Source organism: Eucyclogobius newberryi, unplaced genomic scaffold (genome assembly GCF_026437365.1).
Source record: "Eucyclogobius newberryi isolate DKJ021-1_F unplaced genomic scaffold, fEucNew1.0.hap1 SCAF_7, whole genome shotgun sequence".
NCBI lineage: Eukaryota > Metazoa > Chordata > Actinopteri > Gobiiformes > Gobiidae > Eucyclogobius > Eucyclogobius newberryi.
Window position 1 is genome coordinate 33,180,622 of NW_027316389.1, and position 23,167 is coordinate 33,203,788.

At 42.4% G+C, this 23,167-nt stretch overlaps 2 protein-coding genes across 3 annotated transcripts in view; one reads left to right on the forward strand and one right to left on the reverse strand.

Annotated features, from left to right (window-relative positions):
- Nucleotides 1–5,289: 5,289 nt before the first annotated feature.
- Nucleotides 5,290–19,668, forward strand: cpt1b (carnitine palmitoyltransferase 1B (muscle)). Its single transcript, XM_072435301.1, has 19 exons — nucleotides 5,290–5,528; nucleotides 6,355–6,507; nucleotides 8,315–8,454; nucleotides 9,297–9,468; nucleotides 9,745–9,846; nucleotides 10,491–10,628; nucleotides 10,702–10,779; nucleotides 11,330–11,437; nucleotides 12,079–12,163; nucleotides 12,722–12,917; nucleotides 13,589–13,774; nucleotides 14,768–14,873; nucleotides 14,951–15,067; nucleotides 15,145–15,309; nucleotides 15,371–15,505; nucleotides 16,817–16,969; nucleotides 18,341–18,454; nucleotides 19,097–19,189; nucleotides 19,269–19,668. Exons 2-19 carry the CDS (start codon nucleotides 6,367–6,369, stop codon nucleotides 19,377–19,379), a joined length of 2,340 nt encoding a protein of 779 aa, XP_072291402.1. The 5' UTR covers nucleotides 5,290–5,528; nucleotides 6,355–6,366; the 3' UTR covers nucleotides 19,380–19,668.
- A 22-nt stretch (nucleotides 19,669–19,690) lies between these two features.
- The window catches only part of sephs1 (selenophosphate synthetase 1), a 4,900-nt gene continuing 1,423 nt past the window's right edge, over nucleotides 19,691–23,167 (reverse strand). The window contains exons 2-10 of one of the 2 annotated variants that reach the window (XM_072435306.1): nucleotides 22,428–22,553; nucleotides 22,255–22,351; nucleotides 21,612–21,715; nucleotides 21,439–21,546; nucleotides 21,204–21,358; nucleotides 21,023–21,113; nucleotides 20,847–20,946; nucleotides 20,555–20,767; nucleotides 19,691–20,452 (exon numbers count right to left, since the gene is read on the reverse strand). In XM_072435306.1, coding sequence (XP_072291407.1) covers nucleotides 20,238–20,452; nucleotides 20,555–20,767; nucleotides 20,847–20,946; nucleotides 21,023–21,113; nucleotides 21,204–21,358; nucleotides 21,439–21,546; nucleotides 21,612–21,715; nucleotides 22,255–22,351; nucleotides 22,428–22,523 — 1,179 coding nt within the window. In that variant the 5' untranslated portion in view covers nucleotides 22,524–22,553 and the 3' untranslated portion in view covers nucleotides 19,691–20,237. Of the gene's footprint in view, nucleotides 20,453–20,554; nucleotides 20,768–20,846; nucleotides 20,947–21,022; nucleotides 21,114–21,203; nucleotides 21,359–21,438; nucleotides 21,547–21,611; nucleotides 21,716–22,248; nucleotides 22,352–22,427; nucleotides 22,554–23,167 lie in introns of both variants that reach the window. The other variant, XM_072435307.1, reaches the window with a different exon arrangement.

Below are 23,167 nucleotides of genomic sequence, written 5' to 3' on the forward strand. Positions count from 1 at the left end.
TGAGCATGACAGCATAGTCGTCGGGGGAAGAGGGGGGGGAGTCAGGGGGGAAAGCAGAGGATATGAGCTGGGAGAGCGTGAGGGGGTTGACTGACTTGATATTGCGGTAGGTGATGGTGCGTTTTTTGGGGTTGTGGGGCGAGGGTAGGGGGGCGGAGAAAAGGATGCAGAGATGATCAGAGAGTGGGAAGGGGAGGGGGTGGTGCTTAGATATGGGTAGGAGAGAGGAACAGACTAAGTCCAGAGTGTGGCCTTTGGTATGGGTGGGGAAGTCAATATGTTGGGTGAGATGGAAGCAGTCCAGGAGAGAGAGGAAGTCGGATGTCAGTGGGGCGTTGGGGCAGTCAATGTGGATGTTGAAGTCACCAGTGAGTAGGAGGCGGGCAGAGAGAGAGGATGCGATGGTGAGGAGTTCAGACAATTCAGTGAGGAAAGAGGGGTGGGGCTTTGGGGGACGATAGATCAGGATAGCGGTGATAGAGTTGGGGAGGGAGAAGGCGAGGTATTCAAATGATGAGATGGATGGAAGGTTGAGGTTCAGTTCAGTGATGGATGTAGATTTTTTATGAATAACAGCAAGACCTCCCCCACGCCCGGAGAGGCGGGGTTTGGCAGTGTAAGTGTAGTTGGAGGGAGTGGCTTGGTTGAGATTATAGAAGTCCAGGGGCTGTTGCCATATTTCACAGAGGAGAAGCAGATCAATGTTATTGTCCAGTAGCAGTTCAGATATAACAGGTGATTTGTTGGCGAGGGAGCGGCAGTTCAGCAGTGCAAGGGAGATGGATGGGGGCGCGGAGATGGATGGGGGCGCAGGGGTGGGGGGGCGGAGGTTGCTGAGGTTGGCAGTGCGGCAGGTGGGGGTGACAGGGGGGCGAAAACTAGTCCAGAGTGAGGGGATAGGTGAGCCGTCGTTGGAGTGTTGGTTATGGGAGAGACCAGAGCCCCTGTGGATGTAGCGGGGCCGGCGAAGGATCCCAGCTGAGCTAGCTGCAGAGGCAGCAGCAGCTGGGAGACGGTGGTTATGGTTGAGGAGGTGAAGGTCAGCAGCGGTGTAGGTGAGTAGGCGAGAAGTTGGTGGAGCGGTGGCCTGGAGGCGTGGGAGTGATAGTCCGAGGAGGAGATGGAACGTAGCAGCAGATGAGAGTAATCCAGTTAGAATGTTGGCGGTGGCTAGAGGCTGGTTAACTAGAAGCTGGTGGGCAGAGAGTTGTGAAAAAGCAGCAGTGGACCGGGTGTTGAAGCTGGTGGAGTGAGTGGTGTTGGTTGCCCCAGACCTTGTCTGCACGGCAGGGAGGCCCCGCGATACCATGACGGACCTCCGCAGGTGTTAAGCCAGCTGTTAGCTGGCGGCTAGGGCAGTAGATAGTCCAGGAGTGAGGGAGGAGATGAGCGATGGACGGTGCAGTAATGTCCGATGAAGTTAAGGAACAGGGATGTAGACAGAAGACAACACAGAGACGCGGGAACAAAACAAAACAATGGAAACGACTAACAAAACAAAGACGTTGGGACAGAAGCGGCAGTCCACATACCAGACGCCGGCGTTGCTCTAGCCCAATCAAGACGCATTTGAGTCCAGTTTTGTGACCAGATCGCCCCCGTCTGTGGAGCGGGGAAAGCGGAGAAACGGGGCTGTACCTTGGTTGTATGGGGCTGCTTTTCTCCGGGTGGAGCCGGTGCCCCGCTCTCCGTGTCTGCTCCTGTGGCGGGCTGGGGCCACACCTTCGCCCAGGTACAGACCTCCGGGGCGGCGGGTGCGGGAGCGCGGAGCCGGTGTTCGGGCGTGGAAACGCCGGTGCAGCGGAGGAGAAGCGGCGCCGCTCGCTCGTGGTGCGTGCGTGCGGCTTGTGGCGGTGCGTGCCGCTCGTGGTGGAGCCGGTGATCGGACACGGAAACGCCGGTGCAGCGGAGGAGAAGCGGCGCCGCTCGCTCGTGGTGCGTGGTCACTGAGTAGGATAGGCAAGCATCCGACCGGTCTGTGTGGTCGCTGTCGGGTGCCAGAGACTGTCGAGCATGTGCTGATTTGCTGTGAGGCTTATGATAGAGAAAGGGCCGGGTTGGCCTTGTGGTTTCGGAATAATGAGCGGGAGTTCAATCTGCGGAACGTTCTGGCGATCCAGTCACAGGGTTTGTGTCAGGCTGTGGTTGTTGTTGTTGTTGTTGTTTTATGGCGGTTGGCATCCGAGTGTTGCATTACCGCCAGACTTTATTCCTCAGACGTTTCGTAGTCCTCAGACTCTGTCGTAGTCCGTAAAAGTACTCCTCCCATTGCTTTGGCGTTACAAAGCCCATGAGGTCATGATGTGTTTTTGTGACTAGAATAGTTGTTGTGTCAGAGACCAACCGGCCTTATTCCAGGGAGACTCTTCTTCACCTTCCTCGCCCTCTTTGACGTTCGGTGCTTTGGAAGTACAAAGCCCATGAGATCATGGGACGTCTTTGTTGTTTTACAAAGCCCATGAGGTCATGGGACGTCTTTGTCGTTTTATCCTTTAGAAGTCCTTCTTCCATCACTTTGGCGTTTCTAGGCCCATGAAGTCCAAGCGCGGTAGAACATCCTCTTGCTCCTCATCCTCGGCTCAGTCTCCAACACCCCCCACCTCTATGCAGCTGGTATCCAAGCGTTACATTACCACCAGACTTTATAGTCACAAAGACATATCATGACCTCATGGGCTTTGTAACACCAAAGCAATGGAAGGAGTACTTTTACGGACTACGACAGTCTGAGGGCTACGAAAAGTCTGAGGAATAAAGTCTGGCGGTAATGCAACAATTGGATGCCAACCGCCATAAAACAACAACAACAACAACAACACCAGACTTTATTCTTTAGACTTCATTCTTCAGTTCAAAGCGCATGAGTTCCAAGCATGAGATCCTCTTCTTCTTCCTCCTCCCCATCTTCTTCTTTGGTGTTTTGTCTTCTCCACTTCTTCTTCTTCTTCTTCTTCTTCTTCTTCTTCTTCTTCTTCTTCTTCTTCTTCTTCTTCTTCTTCTTCTTCTTCTTCTTCTTCTTCTTCCTCTTCTTCCTCTTCTTCTTCTTCTTCCTCTTCTTCCTCTTCTTCCTCTTCTTCCTCTTCCTCTTCCTCTTCCTCTTCCTCTTCCTCTTCCTCCTCCTCCTCCTCCTTCCCAGTGCTCCATGGCACATCCACATCCACCACATGTAGAGTTCTAAAACGTCACATGGCCTCTTTTCAAAAATAAAAACATGTAAATGATAGTCTGCTTCTTTTAACCTGAAATGTGACTATAAAGAGGCGGGGCTTATCCTTAAAGGAGACGGTCAAGTAACGAGGTTAAAGTAAGAAGAAGAAGAAGAAGAAGAAGAAGAAGAGCTAGTCTCCGGTCTGGAGAGACGGGAGATGGCGGAGGAGAGTGGATCGGGGATGGAAGACGTTCTGGACGGCGTGGAGGAGCAGCCTTTTCTGCCTGCACGTGCCCGGAAACGTAAAAAGTCCCTTAGCTCGTCCGAGGGTTCTGGGAATGAGCAGCAGGATGAGGCTGAAGCAATTGATATCCGGAGTGAGAGCAGAGACTGTAAGGTGATCATAAAGCTTGCACAGGATAGTGCATCCTTTAAGGAGTGGAATTCAGTGGCATTGTCAAAGAGCCTAACTGTAGCTGTGGGAGTGATCAAGAGTGCGAGTGTCCTTAGAGATGGCTCGCTGCTGGTCGTGTGCAAGGACGCGGCTCAGCAACGGAAGGCGATTGGAACTAAACGTCTGGGTGGAAAGGACATTCTTGTGTCTGATGCTGAAAGAAACACGGTCAGAGGAGTTATCGTAGGTGTCCCTACGGCGACGTCTGTGGATGAAGTTAAGGAGAATTTGACTGGAGCTACGGTGGTGGACGCTAGGCGTTTGAAGGTGACCCGGTCTGGGGTAAGATGTGACAGCTTGTCGGTAATGGTAACACTTGAAGGGAGGTGCCTGCCTAGTAAGGTGTTCATCATCATCATCATCAATTTTTTTTTTTTTTTTTGTGTTCATTGGGTTCATGTGCCATGACGTTAGGCCATATGTTCCACCGCCCCTGCGTTGCTTTAAGTGCCAGCGCTTTGGGCATATTGCAGCGGTCTGTAGAGGGAGGCAAAGATGTGGTAAATGTGCAGGAGACCACGAGTATGGGAAGTGTGACGTGGGAGCAAAACTGAAGTGCTGTAACTGTGGGGAAGAACATAGCTCTGCCTACGGGGGATGCAGGTATAGCAAAAGAGCTGCTGAGGTGCAGAAAATAAAGGTCTCTCAAGGTATATCCTATGCAGATGCAGTCAAGAAAGTTTCAAGTAACGAGTTTAGAGTAAATACAGAGAGAGGAGCCAGCGCTGCTCCCAGCCAGGGCGAAATGAGAAAGGCCAGCGTGGCTCCCAAGAAGTGTGAAGGTTTCAAGAGTGGAGGTCCCAAGTGTGCAGGTTCCAGAATTAATGAGAATACCCTGGTTGTGGATAGAGAGGATTTTGTACTCTTTATGGTGGATGTTGTAAACTGTGCTGCTCAGGCTCAAAGCAGAACTGAAAGGATCAGGATCATTGCTAAAGCTGCAGGGAGATTCCTTGGAACAAAGGAGCTTGATTGGGCAGATATAGAAAACAGGCTAAAGGCGCTAAATGGGAGTCGGAGTGATGGGGGTCTGCTTTTGGGGAGTCAGAGTGATCAGAGTGACGAGATGGGGGTGGGGGTGGTCTCCTGTCCTCGTCCAGTCGTGTTTGAGCAACTTTGGAACTTGCTCTGCTACAGACCGGTTATGTGATGATATAAAGCAGAAGAATGTGTGAGCGTTCCATTCCTCTTTGAAGGATTCCAGCCGCCATAAAAAAACTAAGAAGAAGAAGAATGAAACATAAACGCAGTAGTACGAGTCAGCTCCGTGCAGAAAGCAGTCTGTGTGTGATGGTCGTGGACCCGTCTCAACACGGTAAACTAATGTTACACCATGTGTTTGTTTTGTTTTTTAGATTTGATCATGACATTCTACTATTTAAAAAAAGGCCGTGGCTACAGAGCCGCGGCGCGGTCAAATAAGGTTAGAGTTAGGGTTAGGGTTAGGGTTAGGGTTAAGGTTAGTGGGTTAGGGTTAAGGTTAGTGACCCCAACCCTAACCCGGCGCGCTCTGTAGACACTCCCTTAAAAAAAAAGTTTTTATTGTTTGAATTGGCATCATTAACAAGCCTTTTGCTTAGTATTAAAAGCAAGTTTGAAATGTTAGTTGTGACAACACTACGCTGGTGTTTAATGCCTTTACATGCACTTTGACCTGGTTTGATCTAAAGGGGACACTGCTGTCACCTCTGCTGTGCTGCGTAGCAGCAAATGAATGGCACATGGCAGCGAGGCTTGTGTCGCTGTTCGGTGTCGCATTACCAAAAAAAAAAGTATGTGAGAGGTGAAGGAGAGAATACATTTGGAAAAAGAGGAGAGGGGAGGGGCTAAAGCTGTGACCTCACTACCTGAGCTACACACACTCCAAGGACAGCAGAGTCAAACTGTTCAAGTGCTGCACTTCTACTATAAAGGATCTGACACAAGGTAAAGGTTTAAATTCTACATCTGCTTGCAACTGAAAAATAATACTTTCTTTAAACTGTAAACTAATGTATACATGTAAAAAGCTTAAAGGTAAATGATTTAATATAAATGAATCCAAATCTCATTGCATGCCATAATCATAATATTAACTTAAGTACTGTGGATACTGTGGACCTGTTCCTGTTTTTTGTTCCTTTTCAAAATTCCAAAGATAATAATTGTTGGATTTTTTCCATCTATTTGGTTTGTCAAAGTATCTAAAATCAAATACCAATCAATATTCTTCTAGTATTGAAACTAGATTCTTATTTGAACAAGTAACAATACTAAAAAAAAGAACTTATTTAGGACCACAACATAAAGAATTATCAAAATTATAGTATTATAGATTTGTAATTTTGTATAATGTTTTGAGTATTGAGCCTTGAGTAACTATATAGAGCTCCACAGTGATAGTTTCAGACTTTGGACATTGCAATATCACAATCGTATTTAACCTATTGACTATTATAACATCGATATATCTGTTGAAAACGCGTGCTTCTAGGCTTGTCTTCTGTGTTGATATTGTGCTCGCTCTGACGTTGTGCACATGCTCAGCCGCCTCACTGCTATATCTGTCCAATGAACTTTGTCCCAGTTAGTGGACGTACAGTCATATGACGGGGGCCAGTGGAAAAAGTAACCCTAACCTGCCATGTTTGGAATGCCACTCTGTCATTTTGAAACATGACAAAGAACTGTTCTCATTTAAGTGTGAAACGTATAAAAGACATGAATGAGAGAAAACAGACATAACGGTGTGTTGTTTTTGTGCTGTTCGTAGTGAGATCGAGCCATGGCTGAAGCCCATCAAGCGGTGGGCTTTCAGTTCACCGTGCGCCCAGATGGAGTGGACATCAGACTCAGCCGAGAGGTCATCAGAAACATCTACCTGTCCGGGGTCACCGCCTGGAAGAAGCGCGCCATCAAGTTTAAGGTACAAGACGTGCACAACAGCAGAGGGCGGAGCATAAGAGTTTTTGTGCATATGACAGGCACATTTCACTCAAATGGATAATTATATTCAAAATTTTACTAAGAATGTTATCCATTTCCCCCCACTTTAGACCTTTTATGTGACATTTATAATGTTACTTTCTGGTTGGACGTGACCAGCAGACCTAGCAACCATTCTGTAAACAATAGGGGTGTGCCAAAATATCAAGATATCGAAATATCGTGATACTCAATTATGTTGTGACAGCTTGTTCAAAGAAAGGAAACGTGTTTATGCAAAAGCTTTTGACTGTTTTGATGATTAAAATGGGTGTATTTCATTTTGAGTTAATGCAGGTCGTGGTTTAACTAAGAAAAATGTTGTTTAAATGTATTGGTTTCTTTAGAAAATATAGATTGTAGAATATCGAGCAATACATCAGATATCGCATAGTGTATCGCAAAATCGTGATATTATCGTATCATGAGGGATCCTGTGATTATACAGCTCTATAAATCCAAGTAAATTGCCCAATAATTATGATTTGACTAATAATAATATCTTATAAAGCCTTTATTTTGTTAAATATGTCAGTTGCATGGAAATTGTCGTTATTTTGGGTTGAACGTCGCATATTGATGACATCATAGAGGGACTACTTCTACTTCCTGTCATTTTCAACTTTTATTTAAAATGATTTCTTCTCAAACTGACACTTGACTGATGTAAAACAAGGATAAATATTTACGACAAGTACTATCCAAACAAACAAAGTAATGGGTTGGTATTGCGTTGCTTGGAATGCTCCACAGTACGGCATTAAACCAATCCACGTATCTGACGTTTGAATGTTTCATTGTAGATGTTTTTATTGCTGAAGTAAAAGTGTAATACATTACTGTGAGCAGATTGGAGCTGTAACTTGGCCTGGGGGCGTCACCTGATCAAACTGTGGAATGTTCCGGGCAAAGCAATAACATTTCCAGTGAGACGAGCAGAGAAAGTACACAGTGCAGCTTTAATTCCACAAAGGCAAGTGGCTGTTGTGGGCACTGCTATTTTATGTAGCCAATATTTCATTTAGCCTCTAAATAAAGTCAAATAGAATAATGAGCTCTAAATTGTCCTGATTTCTCATAGTTCTACAACCAATGGATAGCGATTTTCTATAAAAATCCTTAAAGTGCCTCTGACAGGTTGGACATCTCACTGAACTGAAATGTAGTTAAGATTTATATTTTAGATTTGGCTAAAAAATATGTTTTTTCGATTGTCCCAGAATAGCTTGTTTTTTTATGTCTATAGTTTAACTTCCTGTTTGTAGTTGATGACATCACACTAGGAAATGACACAGCAAACCCTGGGCAAACACTCATCTAATGTCACGATTAAAAATAAATGAGAGCGACTTTATTCTGTTGCATTAATGTTTAGAGAGTCAAAAAAAAGTTGTTTCTTTTTATGTAAATTATGCATAAACTTTGACTGGAATATCCCTAGTGTGATGTCACTTCCTGTCATTTTCTACAGAGTTTTCTACTTTTCTCCACAAATAGCCACTCGATCGGTGTAAAACTAATATTTATATGTACAACAGGTATAAATACATCAAATAAAGTCAAAATTAGAAAATCTTAAAACCCTGTCATACGCCCTTTATCAAAAATGCATGTCAAGTTACAGAATATGGGCAAATCGTGTATTTTTGATGTGAATTTTTAAAAAAGTGATGGCGTTCTTGGCGAGCCCTGGTGGAGGGTTGTATGTGCTGTACTTCTGTCACGTCATGTCTTGTTTCTCTGGACAGAATGGCGTTTTGGCGGGGGTCTACCCGGCCAGCCCCTCCAGCTGGCTCATAGTTGTGATCGCCATGATGAGTTCTCTGTACACTCACATCGACCCTTCTCTGGGGATGATAAACGCCATCAAGGAAACGCTCCCCTTCAAGTAAGACTGCAGTAGTAGAAATAGTAGTAGTAATAGTAGTAGTAGTTGTTCTTGTCATCCAATCCAACTTTATTTCTATTGCATTTTAAAAACGACAGAGTTGACCAAAGTGCAGTACACAACAATAATAAAAACACAGCAGTGAAATAGACAGAAATACAAAAATACAAACACACTGCACACTATAAAAATGTACATTTCGATGGAAAGCTTAGAAGAAAAATCTGAATTTTGACTTGGAAAAAAAAATGGAATGATTATGATTATGAGATTATGAGGAGCGAGGCCGTGGAGGGATTTTAAAACAAATGAAAGGATTTTAAAATCAGTTCGATAAGAGACCAACATAAAGTTCTATTCAATTTAGTTCGGTTTAAAGGTTCTCATTTTAGACCTACATCTCTTTTAAATCTTCTGACAATATTACACATTACACATAAAAAGCATATATTATGTTCATTTTAAATCATTATTTCATGTTTGCGTGTAGATTAATCATGTATAAAGCTTTACTTAGTCATGTTTTAGTCCAATCTTAGGCCTGAAAAATCCTCATTTAGAACTTGTCGATCCAAACAATTCATTTAGATTTCAAGCTGATCTGTTTAAAATATAAATGTGGACAAAGGTGACATGATACATTCGTGTTTTGGTTTATTTCTGGTTTATAAATGTTGATATTTGGTCATTCTTTGTGCTAAATTTAGTCTTTATTTCTAGTCTTTGTTCATTCCTGGTTTACATCTGGTTTAATCCTTTGTTACTGTTGTGAATATGTTCCATTCGATGACGATGCGTGAGTCTTTAGGATTATTTAGCGCTCTGGTGGCCCCTTCTCACAGGGCCCACGTGACGGTGCAGACCCGTGCCGTGCTGGGGGCCATCCTCTTCGCCACAGGTCTATGGCTCTTCTTCATCTTTGTCCTGAGATACACCCTCAAACTTCTGCTGTCCTACCACGACTGGATCTTTGAGTCGCACGGGAGGATGAGCACCTCCACCAAAGTCTGGCTGGTAAATCACTGAGACGTCCTTCTTGTCTATGTCGGAGCAAAGAAAAATCTGTTTTATGTTCTCAAATAGGCAACTAAAAGTAAAACCAAACAGTATATGGGCGTTGCATAGGGTTTATAATGATATTTATAGTTAATTTCAAACAGTACACAACATGTTTCCCAATATACTGTCGTCATTATTAAAAGATCTGTGTGATAAGCATGCTGAATTAGTAATATATCCATTTTCTTAGCTGTCTTTGAGTGACTGTTGATTGATTTTCTTGCTTTTCAGAGCCTAGTGAAAGTGTTCTCTGGCCGTCGTCCTCTTCTGTACAGCTTCCAGGCGTCTTTACCCAGACTGCCGGTGCCCAGCGTGGAGCAGACTGTCCAGAGGGTCAGATCCTAACACGCACATCACATACAGTGTCGATTTAAAGGGCTGTGTCACAGCTGCACCCGTGTGGCCTGAACCTGCAGACCGTTTATGGACAGGCCATGGCTCATGTTCAGCCCCTGGTCAAACTAGAGCTGGAACGTGATTGGTGCAGGAGCTTTAGGCACTGACCGTTCAGATCATGTTTGAACACACTGGACTTTGAGACTGACAACACAAACCTGAGGCTCGTTCTGCTTTCTGATTGGACAATCATCTAAAGAACCAACGCAGCAAAAGTCATGACATCAGCAATATGTCCGTGTCCAATGTTTTTGTAATGAAAAGTATCTCAGCATTACCTCTTATCTGGGGACACAGAGAGGTCATGTTTATGGAGTTTGAAATACAAATGATTCATATCCTCCCTTTTAAATGGAACCAAAAAAACATTCAAATCGTTTTGTTGGTTTGTGTGATTTCCTCCAGCTTCACTAAATCATACTTTTCTGACGTTTCTGTCATTTACACACATTATAATGAATCTTTTACATTTCTTAACCCAACACATTTTCCCTCCACATTCACATGATATAAATTGTAGTTTCATAGAGTTAGTAGTAAGTTGTATAAAGTATGTGTGTGTACGTGTGCGTCCCCTGCAGTACCTTGAGTCAGTGCGCCCTCTGCTGGACAATGACAAGTACAAGCAGATGGAGGCTTTATCCAATGAGTTCATGGAAACTCAGGCACACCAACTCCAACGATATCTCATCCTAAAATCCTGGTGGTCGAGTAATTATGTACGTATCTACTGCCACGTGAACTGGCACGGATCATTTGTGTTTCCATTCAACGTGTTTAAAATGTGTTTAGGTCAGCGACTGGTGGGAGGAGTACATCTACCTCAGAGGCAGGAGCCCTATAATGGTCAACAGTAACTTCTACGTGATGGTACGTTTACTACAAATAAGCTAAATAAAATGTTCATGGTAGAAATGTCAGTTAGTTTGCTTTTCAATTATAAAGAATGGAAAAAATACTATTTCCCAGCCTCAAAGTTGTGTTTGAGCTTCACAAAGTTGTATAATTTGTGGTAAAGTATGTATACATCTGTAAATAAAATGGAAAAAAAACTATTGTAGGCTCAACACTTAAGTTTTTAAGTAAGTATTTGTCCTGTCAAACCATACAAATCTGTATTTTGCCTTCAGTGTCCATCATAATCTCCTATTACACTAAAATAATGTAAAATACAGCTATAAATGTATTTAAACTAGACTCTGACATCACTCACATGCATCCGAGTGCTTTTCATTTGCCAAAAACTCCTGGATTTTTAATTGTTTGTGAGATTTTGATGCTATTCCTAGTTTTCCCATTGAAATCACATTATGTTCCACGTTACTTTCACCTCAGAATGTTTTTGTTTATAACGTTTAAAGAGTCATACATAAAGATCAGTTTTTTGAGTATTTGACTTTTCCAATCTGCTTATGCCTAGGACCTTCTGTACACGGTGCCCACTCATCGCCAGGCTGCCAGGGCGGGCAACGTGGTCCACGCAATGCTGCAGTACAGGCGCAAACTGGAGCGAGGAGAACTCGCCCCGGTAATGAATGCATGAAGTATTTACTGTGTCATTTAAACATTCATTTTTCATAATGAGACGAAACAAAAAGAGTGAAAAACACATTCAGACTTTTAGACGTTTCTGCTTGTACTATATTATATGAAGTCTTGGAAGTCATGTTTTAGTGGCTGACCAAAAGTGACCATGGGTTAGGATTAGGGTTAATAAGACATTACGCCTCAAATAAATGACCACCCTTCCTAAAACCTTTCCATTGTGCAAGGATCAAGAAGCATATTTTTGGGCCTTGTATTTTGTCTGAAACCATCTATGTGCATTTGAAAAGAGAATGTTGTAGCTTTTGTTTGGCTTGTGTGAAAGAAGAGGTCAAATGTTGAAACCCAAACCAAATCCACATGTGTTCCCCTCCAGCGCTTGGTTAATCTAGACTTTTCAAATGGAAAGCTTTATAATTCTTTTACGCAAATCTCCCTTCGCTTTTTGGTAAAACATTTGATTGAAGGTTGAGGTTTGCCACCATTCCAAAGCAAATGTTTTAAGTTTTAACCATGAAATTATGAAATGCCTGCAAAGTCCATTAACCATTGTTACATCTTCAAACGTGAAGGGTCCATTTGCATTTTCAGGTGTAATTAATTGTTGTGGTCGTGTCTTCTCAGCTGAGGGCCCTGGGGACGGTCCCTATGTGTTCCACTCAGATGGAGAGGATGTTCAATACCACTCGATTGCCCGGCATTGAAACAGGTCAGCAACCTTTCACCGGATCTACATTTCTAAATGGACTTGTGTTTTTAAGTTAAGTTATGTCTTGTTTCATTCACACATGGAGTTGGAGTAATTTGATCATCTGATGGTGAACAAGAAGCTTAAAGGTGCCATAACATGCTTTTTTTTCACGTTTCGTAGTCTATCCTAAGTGTATAATTGATAATAATAAGGGTTGTGCAACACCCTTAACATAATAGTTAAGAAATATCACCCAGACCTTGGACGCCCTCACCAACCCGGAAAAGCAGACGGTTTGGTTTGATATTCGTAAATCGAAGCAGAAAAACTCCGGAATGGGCTTGTAGGGAGACACAGCCTGCAGCAGCACGGAGCAGCGCGGGGAAGGGGGCGGGAAATAGCAATGTAAGAAGGTTAAAAGCTCTGAAAAGTCGATTTTGCATGTTATGGGACCTTTAAAATCCATCCACCTTCACCACACTTTGGATCATTTCAGCTTTCAAATTCCACTTCGATCCTAGCCTCATATGAACGACCCAACAATACCTGGTTTGTGACATTTTCTCACGTGTCCAGATTTCGTGCAGCACCTGAAGGACAGAAAGCACCTGGTGGTCTACCACAGAGGCCGGTTCTTCCAGCTGTGGCTGTACGCCGGGGGCCGCCACCTGCTCCCCAGCGAACTGGAGCTGCAGTTCCAGAGGATTCTCACTGACACGTCTGAACCTCAGCCTGGAGAAGTCAAACTGGCCGCGCTCACAGCAGGAAACAGGTTTGCACTATGTTTACCTGCAGTTACCTTCACACACGATGGATAAAGAAGTATGATTGTTCTGATTGTTTTAAAGTAAGGGTCTTTTGCCCAAAACATGACTAAAATCTCATCTGTCACTGACATAAAATGAAACATATGCCGCAAATATTCATCATCATCATTGGATTTATTTCAGATGCTTGTTTGGTCCGTATTAGCAGCACCATCTTAAAAAGTCATGTCACAGGCACCGGACCTTCTTTTTCCTTCTAGTTCAGGAAAGTTATTTTTATTGTTAAAAGGTATTTGATGGATGAGAACATTTGATCCAATCATAGACTCTCAGACCGCTTCAACACAAAGAAACATCACGCATGGTTCAAAATCTGGTACAGGTCCTTTAAATAAATGAAATAAAGCATCAGGGGAGATATTTTTCATCTATTAAAAAACATATATGAGCCTGTAAAAATCCCTAATATCTAAAATACCCAAATACTTACAAATATCTAAACCCATTGGCTCTAAAGTCTCCATGACTCACTGTTGCTTGGTTTGGCACAACACAAGGTTCTAGCTTTTGTTAAAGGACACGTATTATGCTAAATCAACTTAAATGTGCTTTCAACATTGTTACAACAGCGTTTACTCATCCTACTCTGCATTTTTGTCTGTTTCCCCCACTTCAGAGTTCCATGGGCCCAGGCGAGACAGCAGTATTTCAGCGCTGGAGTTAACAAACTGTCCCTGGATGCGGTTGAGTCGTCCGCCTTCTTCTTGGCTCTGGATGATGAGCCTCAGGGATACGACCCTTCAAAAGAGCGATCGCTGGACAGTTACGCCAAGTCCCTCCTCCACGGGAAGTGTTATGACCGGTAAGAACACCAGGCATTTGACAAGGTTTTTATGGTTTAAGGCCTTGATTTTCAGCCAGTACCTTGAAAAAATGTCCAACTTGAGTTAAATAATTCACATGTGGATTTTATAGAATAATTTTTCCATTTCGTAGTGTCCAGTTTGAATTTCTAATCCAGAAAAGAAGGCAAAACCATCATCACTGCTAAATTAAAAGAACCAGACACAGTGGCATGGACAATATTTGCTACATTCTACTTTTTTAAGGTGCGATTTAGTACTATTTTAAAAGGTGATGTGCCACAGGAATATTTTCTTTCTTTTTTTTGTTCCATGACTCAAAAAAGGTTGAAAACATTGGTAGTCACTCTGGCGATAGAGCTCCCTCTGCAGCTCCCTGTGAAAATACATGGTCAGAAAATAGACGACTGGCTTTTATCATAATCACATTCAAAAACATTTACATGGCCCAAAAAAGAAAGAAAAAGAGACAGGGTTTCTCAGGAGAGTTGTCTTCAGGTCGATGTCTGCAAATGACGCAAGGCTGGTTTTCCACCCAGAGACAGCAGGGGGCGACACTTCAAATGCCCCTCAAATACATGTTTAACCATCACAGGGACTTACAAAGATGTTCATTAAGGTGAAAAGGTTATTTACTTCTGCTTTAATGTGCACATGGTAACTTTTTTGGTTGGGGGGATATTACTTTGCCGGGAATGCTCCACAGTATGGCATTAAGCACAAATTAACTCCTGATGATGTACTTGAGCCATACAAACTTGATGAAATGACCTGCACACTCCGCCCTCTCACGTCATTCATTCACGGGATTCATAGAACCGTAGTTACATTCCTAACTTTCAATGTATACAGTGAGTTTACGTGCATCCAGTCAGTCGCTAACAAACAATCCTCAGTTGATCACATTTGAAGAAAGTGAAACGCATCCAAATCAATTCAGTGTCAAATGTCAATGTCTGTTTTTCGTTTTAAAAATAGTTCTTTTGTTCCAGCTGGTTTGACAAATCCTTCACCTTAATCTCATATCCCAACGGGAAAATGGGCATAAACACTGAACACTCCTGGGCCGACGCGCCGATCATTGCGCACATGTGGGAGGTAACATCTGGAATGTTCTGTTTTGTACACACACAAATATCACCGTGCTTCTCGTTCAAATGGTGTTTTTCTTCTAGTACGTCCTCGCCACAGACTGCTTCCATCTGGGATACACCGAGGAGGGACACTGTAAAGGAGACGTGAACAAGGGCCTTCCGTTCCCCACACGCTTGAAGTGGGACCTCCCGACAGAGGTGGGGTTCGCAGCCCAGTCGAGTCGGTGTCTCGGACTCAAAGGCGTCTCACGCTAAACTTGTCTGTGACCTCTCAGTGCCAAGAGGTCATCGAGTCGTCCTACCTGTTCGCCAAGCAGATCGCCGACGACGTGGACTTCTGCGGGTATCTGTTCAACGACTTCGGCAAAGGTCTGATCAAGAAGTGCAGGACGAGCCCGGACGCCTTCGTTCAGATGGCCCTGCAGCTGGCCCAGTTCAGGGTAGGATTTCAGGTCGGACGCCTGCAGGTGAACTTTAACTCACGCCCTTTCTGCCGTTCAGGACCAGGAAGTCTTCTGCCTCACGTACGAGTCGTCCATGACCCGTATGTTCAGAGACGGTCGCACGGAGACGGTTCGTTCCTGCACTTCGGAGGCGGTCGCTTTTGTCCGAGCCATGGAGGACGAGAGTGCTACAGTGAGTGGACAATAGTTATCAGAACTAAAAGACGACTTGTATCACTGCGTCTTTTTTAGCTTGTTTATTTTGCTGTGTCAAAAATGTCTCACGATACAATAAGTGTTTTGTTTCTCAATTCAATCACAACCAAATCGCAGCAGCAGTCGCCTCGCAAGGCAGAACAAAATGGTTGATTTGATCAGCAGAATGTGAGAAAATCAAACAGTCATTGGTTAATAGAGAAGCAGATGAACTAACTTATGTCCATTTGTGTATGTGGTTGTTATAATATACACTGAGTTGTTTTCCCATGTGGGTTTCAAACTACAAATGGCAAACTAACTCATTTTCTAACTGATTTCTCTCTGATTGTAGGAGAAAAATATGCAAAAAACGAATGTGGCAAAGAAGAACATAAAAGCGAACATTTTTAAGATTAATTTTGAAATTCATTGTTTTCTGAATACAACTCTAAAATGCTCTCTAAACGGATCCAGGCTGTGTCACCAGGAGCTGTTGATCAGATTTGTCCGGGGCATGTTATCACACCAATAATCAGACTAAGATACGGGTTATCTGATTATTCTAGTTTTTCCTGGTCATGTGAGCGTGTCCAGTCAGAGTGCTCCTCCTGGGACTCGGTCACCAGAACCTTCAGTTCAAATGTCATATTTGATTAAGTAACAAGTGGAATTTAACAGTTCCCAACTTCACACATTCACCCTGTCACTGTTTGAACAGAGTGTAACAAGCACATTTTGTTTAAAGAATGAACTTTAAAAAGTAAATACATAAATAAGGTCATTTTTATCTTGCAGAATAAATATCAATTTAACAAAACAAAGATCTAATTCATTTTTATTAATCTAATCTTAACTATTGTGTCAATTAGTCGAGCTTTGGCCCTTGTTAACATTATGGTTGCTAGGTAACAGCTATGGAATGACCACCTATGGTCTGAGCCTCCTGTTTAATTATAGAACAAAAGCCGCTTCACACTAAATAACTAACTTTATTTTAAGCCCACATTTGATTTGATCATTTATGTCTAAGAATTACCGGTATGTCCTGATGAAGACCTGCACAGATTATTTGTGTGCAGTTCAAACCTCTAAACTGCTATGATAATTAAGAGCTGGACCCAGAAATACAATGCTAAACTTCACAAAAATGATACAAAAAAATTACAAACAAATGATTTCTGATTACATTAACTCTGTGCCGTACGCACTTTGAATATTATTATGGGCTTTATATTTTCCTTCTGACTCCAGGTGGATGGAAACGTGAATGTGACGATTAAAGATGATATTTTCTGTTTGAAACTAGAAAAGCGAGAGACTTTCCCTGTTTAAGAAAGCTGCAGACAAACACCAGAACATGTACCGTCTGGCCATGACCGGAGCCGGCATCGACCGACACCTCTTCTGCCTCTACATCGTGTCCAAGTACTACGGGATCAACTCGCCTTTCCTCAAGCAGGTTAGACCATCACTCACTCTTTCTATCCTTCTCTCTGGCTTCATTCTTCTTCTTCTTAAGGTCTTTCCTTCTGCTGCTGTCAGACGGCATAACAAACATTGTTAGCCCTGAACATGTGCAATACTGACTTAACCTCATGCAATACCGTTATATTCATGTGCAATTAAGATAAGATAAGATAAGATATTCCTTTATTGTCCCACATGGGGAAATTTCATTGGTGCAACGCAGGTAGATACAGAGGTAGATCCAGAAGAACAGATCACTTATAGGAAGTCTTAAAAACACTTTCAGTAGAAAATCTCCTATAAATAAATAAAAACTCCCATAGACAAATAAATAAATAAATACCATTGCATATGATCCCGACAGTAATTGCACATGAATATGTGTCACGACAGCACATAGATTGCACATGAATCTCACATGAATTGCACATGAATTCCAACAGCAATTGCACATACGACAGAATTGCACATCAGTATTAGGTTAGGTCAGTATTGCGCCGGGATAACGTGACGATCTCCGGGTAAGACGACTGTTCTCCGCAGTTTCATGAGTTCCTCCTTTGTGGAAACGCGGTACGGCGCCGGCCGGGGGGCGGGGCCGGAGCCGGGGGGCGGGGCCGGAGCCGGGGGGGGCGGGGCCGGAGCCGGGGGGCGGGGCCGGAGCCGGGGGACTCAGAGCCAAAACACATCGCAACGACACGACGAAAACACTCAATCCAGCCGAATAAAGTCAAAACAAGTTAATTTAAAGCGATTCCAGTGCGTGTCCCGATGGTTCGTGAAGTTCCTCTTTCATATAAACGTGTATATAAACGTGTACCGACGACACGCCGTACTTTAGCGCGGCCGGAGGGCGCGGAGGGGGGGGCTGGTGGGCTCGCTCGGAGCTAGCTCACGTCACAACAACACAACGAACGCAACGAAAAACGCTCAAATCCAGCCGAAAAAAGTCCAAAACAGTTGAATTAAAAAAACTATTCCAGCGCGTGTCCCTATCGAATTACTGTCATATTCAAGTGCATATAACTGATGTAAATAAGAGTGTTTATTTTACTATTATTATCAGTAGAATTTGTCTTATGCCAGCTATTTGTATTACTATTATTTTATCTTTATTTTTATTTTCTTCCCTCCATTCCCTATTAAGATATGACAGGTCCTGTGTACAGGAGTTTTTGTTAATAAGAGTTTTTGTTTTTGTTCATAAGAGTTCTTTTATTAAGAGTGTTTTTAAACTTCCTATAAGATATCGGTCCTTTTCCTCTGTATCTACCTGCGTCGCAACAGCAACATTTCCGCATGTGTGAACAATAAAGGCATCTCTTATCTTATCTTATATCTTATCTTCTGTCATGTCTTCCAGGTCCTGTCTGAGCCCTGGAAGCTCTCCACCAGTCAGACTCCTCAGCAGCAGCTTAACCTGGTGGACATCAATAAGTTTCCCAGATATGTGAGCTCTGGGGGCGGATTTGGACCGGTAAGATCAGTACTTCACTTAATGAACAGTGTAGGGAAGAATACTTTGAAAATGTATTTAGTTACAGAGAGGAATACTTGGAATACTTTCACGTTTAGTAGCATAAACGTCACAAAGAAGAAAAAAATGCATTAGTCAAAAAAAAGAGCGTTTTTTTTCTATTTTTCTTCAGTTTGATGTTTAAATTTGACAATGAAGTACCACAATGTATTACTTAGATTTGTGGACAAGAATATCAAAATTTGCATTCTGAATATGTATTTTCATTCCATGTGCTCAGTTACTTTCCATACTTGGCATCCTTAATATTAATTTCAATACCACAATAACACAAAACCCTCTTTTTTTGGACAATAGACTGTGATTTAAACAAATATATATATATAATTTTGTATTTATGTCACCACATGGTCTTCTACTAATTCTGATAAAGCTCAAGATTGTTAAACTGCTTAGGAAAGGTCCTATATTTGTTTTTGTCAGTAACGATACTTGCTCTAATTTTGACACTTATTTTATCATAGATTAGTATCAGATTTTTGATTAATTTGGCAAAGCTAGTACTTCACAATCACAATGCCTCTATTTATATTTGATTTATGTTTGATCCATTTGCATTGTATTCTCGTGTGTGACTTCTAGGTGGCCGACGATGGCTACGGTGTTTCTTACATCATTGTTGGGGAAAACCTGATCACATTCCACATCTCCTGCAAGTTCTCCTGCCCTGACACAGTAAGTTAAGAACACAATGAATAAAACACATACATATTCCACTCGACTTGTCTAAAAACCTACTCTGTTGTGTTTGGAGGACTCTTTCAGGTTTGGACAGCAGATTCAGAAGGCAATGATGGATATCAAAGCACTTTTCTCAACTGAAAATGGAACCACAATTGTTCAGAATGGAAAAATGCGCATGTGACAAAAAGAGGAGGAAAGGTTTTTAGGACGTTTGATTGAAAACGTGCAGTGTGGTTTGTACAAAGGTTTTTATTGGAGCAGGATACACTCCAGTCTAGTTTTATCATAGCAAATGTAACTGGCCATTCCACAAGGCAATTCATGTTATAACAAATACTATTACGTTGTGGTGTGAACAAAGATATAAATCCTCTTGACTAGTTGTTTTTAAGCTGTGTAAATGTGTTAAATTTGTAAATATATGTTTAACGTAACATGCATTAAAGAATATTTTTCTAAACATGAAAGAACATCTGTTTAATGCCACGTTAGTTTTGGATATTTATTAGTTCAGGTGGGGACATTACAAAAAGTCAAAGTAATAAAAAAAACAACTGATTCAAATGGTTTCTTTTCAAGGCATCAGATACAGCAATCAACTAAAAGTCGGCTTCAGAACTGTACAAAGAGAGTGAGCAAACAAAGGCCCCGCCGCACACAGCCAAACGCACTTCCCACTGTTTGATCAAAGCTGTTTAAAAAGCCCAGAGGCAGCCACGGCGCCGGGCCTTCCAGATTCTAATCGAATCAACATGATACATTGTCGTCTTCATCTGGAAGTTATCGTTCAACAATATTAACAAAATAATACAGGACATGAAAGGCAAATGAATATAGCTCTAGCTCCTAAAACCTACAGGTAGGTTGAGTCCAGCGAGTGCAGTGTTCCACTTCAGTCACCGTGTGGCGCTGTTCTCTGCTGCTCCAGTCCGACCCAGTCCCTTTGTCTAGACGAGTGTGCATGATGGTTTTGGAAGTTTGTGTGTCTAAAAATCACTGAGCAGAGCTGTGCAGGTCCCGGTCTGTCCATGAAGGGGCATTAGGAGGTTGCACCGGGGGTCGGGTTGACATTCTGAGTGGCGGCTTGTGGAGCTACTTCTATAATTCGAGGTTTGTCGATGATGCGAGCCGTGCGGTTTCCTTTCTCTACGATCCCAATGATCCACGCCTGATGACCTTCTCCATATTTGGGTGATTTGATTTCGGCGCAGAATCGTGCAGCTTGTTCACGAGGCAAGCAGATAAGAAGACCCCCTAAAGACAAAATAATGTGTTTTTGTCAAGTACTTTATGCAAAGCATGCCAAGGCAAGTTTATTTGCAATTCACAAGAACATGAGAGAATGTACTAACACACCTGAGGTCTCCGGGCAGGTGCCATGCATGAGTCCAAACATGTTCCCACAGGCTTTAGATACGGCGGCCATCTTGGCGAGTACCGGGAGGTTGTGGATGACGAATGACACTTCACTTCTCTGTTGCTTTGCCAGAGTTTGTGCGTGGCCTAAAATCCCAAATCCTGTGATGTCCGTGGCAGCGTGTGCGTTGAAAGTGTGCATGAGACCGGCCGCTACGTTATAAGGGTGAAAAATAAAGGTTTGTAAAAGAGATTCTACATTTACAAGCCTGTGAGTGGATGCACTTCTCACCTGTCCTGTTGAGTCTGGCCATGTTCATCATGGCCTCGTGATAGGCCAGTTCTACGTCTTCCTGAGTTACAACAAGCTTGATCTTGTTCCATTTCTCAGGCTGAGTATTAAAACATGATTCAGTATGTCATTGAATACATTCAGAATGATTTGTTTTGTGATAAAACAAGACATACAATATCTAACCACTGATGTACTGCTACAGCTACTTGTGTCCCCAGAGGTTTGGTCAACACCAGCACATCTCCCGGGACCGCATTGTCCGGCCTGAGGCACACACATCACACATCACAATGTATTAAACAGTCAAATAAATAGTACTGTGTACAGAAAATACTTTGAGGGTAGAATTCTTACATGATAAACTCATTAGGCTGACAGACTGTTGTGGCCACGCCCCCCATCACCACCCAGGGGTTGAGGACGGTTTGTCCCCCTGTCACAGACGTGCCCGCCTCTTCTGAGGCGTCTTTGAAGCCTTGGATGATTAGTGGCATGACTTTATCACGTTCCTAAACAAAAAGAAAAATACGTCCATGAATTACATGCAGTTTGTTCAAAAGAAAATGCTATTGAATGTCACGTGTCATACTTTCTCCGACATTTTGTTGCTGACGCCCAGAAGCATTAGCATGTTGTCACATTCTGTTACTCCCATGGCATACAAGTCACTTAAAACATTGGCACATGCAATTCTTCCCTGTAAAAGAAATACTTTTAGCATGTTTAAAAGCACCAGTGGGATAAATGTGTGGGAGTAAATACCATCATGTAGGGGTCATCCACAATGGGGTAGATGTAATCTGTGGTTTGAACTAGTGAAAGGCCTCCGTGTCTGAGCGGGATGACACAGGTGTCCATGCCTATGCCTGTCACAAAAGTCATGTCTCAGCTTTAGAATTACAAACATTCTTATTAAACTAAACAATCACATCCAGTGCCATTTCTTGGGCTAAGCATTCACCCTTATGTCGGACTATTTATTATTCATTGTTCTTGTCGTCGTGACACAAGGCACACATTTTTAGGTCAATTATACTTTATAATTTAATGTATACATTAAACATGTAAAATATTGGTATTGGTAGTATTACATTTATTGAAATACCTTCACCCATAAGGTATTGATATCAAAGCCATTGTGATGTGATGGGACTCATACATGCTAATCCTAATTCAGTCATGCTTGTAGAGGACAATTTTCCTCAATAAAAATACTGCATTTTCTTTACACTGATAATAAAATATATAATGGCGTTCTTCACTTCTACTTAAATTGGAATAAAGTGAATGGTAACATCAGCAATATAATAACACCAAAAGTAGGTTACACCAAAACACAGTGTGGGTTTCAGACATTCATAACAGTATAATCCAACACAAAGACAGTTATAAATGTTACACTTGCCTAGTCGGGGCATAACTGCCCCCAGGAACTGCTCATCCTCTTGGTAGTGGTTTTCTTGTAAGCTTTCTAAGAGCTTCTGTAACACTTCTTGTGGCACCTGCAGTAAAAGAATGCTAATGTTGTAAACAAGTCATATCTAAACTCGAGTATAAATGAAAGAAAAGCCGACAGACCTTGCAGCCCGTGCCCTTGAGCTCTGCGTAGCGCGTGAGCCTGAAGTTCTTGTCCAGCTCATAGCTCTCTGGGTTAAAAGACTCCCTCACAGACATGTCTGGAGAAACTCTGGGCCTTCACCACTGCTGAGATTACGGAGCAAAACAAGGAGTGTTAAAAGACATTTTAATCAAACTAAGCAAAGGCCGACAACAAACTAATTGCAGTATCATTTAGGGCTGCAATTTGAATGGACACAATTTACAAAGTTAGAAGTGCCATCATTTCTTCTACAAAAAAAAATATATTATTAAATCTTAAAATCATAACTAAAATTGTATCTATTATTTTCTGGATAAAAACAGCTAAACCTGTAGTTTAGTTTTGTAAAACACATACATACTTTTATTAGTTTGTCAATCATCATAGTCTTATTTCATTCATCTTTTCTTTATCTTGGACATGTTTAAAATGTGAACATTGATCACAATCCTATTATTAAAACTATAAATTGCATATTCTGCCCAAATAATGCGGCTCTGGTGACTGTCAGTCCAAGAAATGAGTACGTCTCAACCTTTTTCAATCGTGACCCCCAAACACGAACAGACAAGCCATGAAGTGATCAAGTAGACTTAGTTCTATTGATTTTACTTTTAAGGCATATGCTGAGATAAATACATTTGTTAGGGACGCAAACAGGAAAATACATTTACCACTGCATTTGAAGGGGTCAAGCCTTATTTACATTCACTTTCAA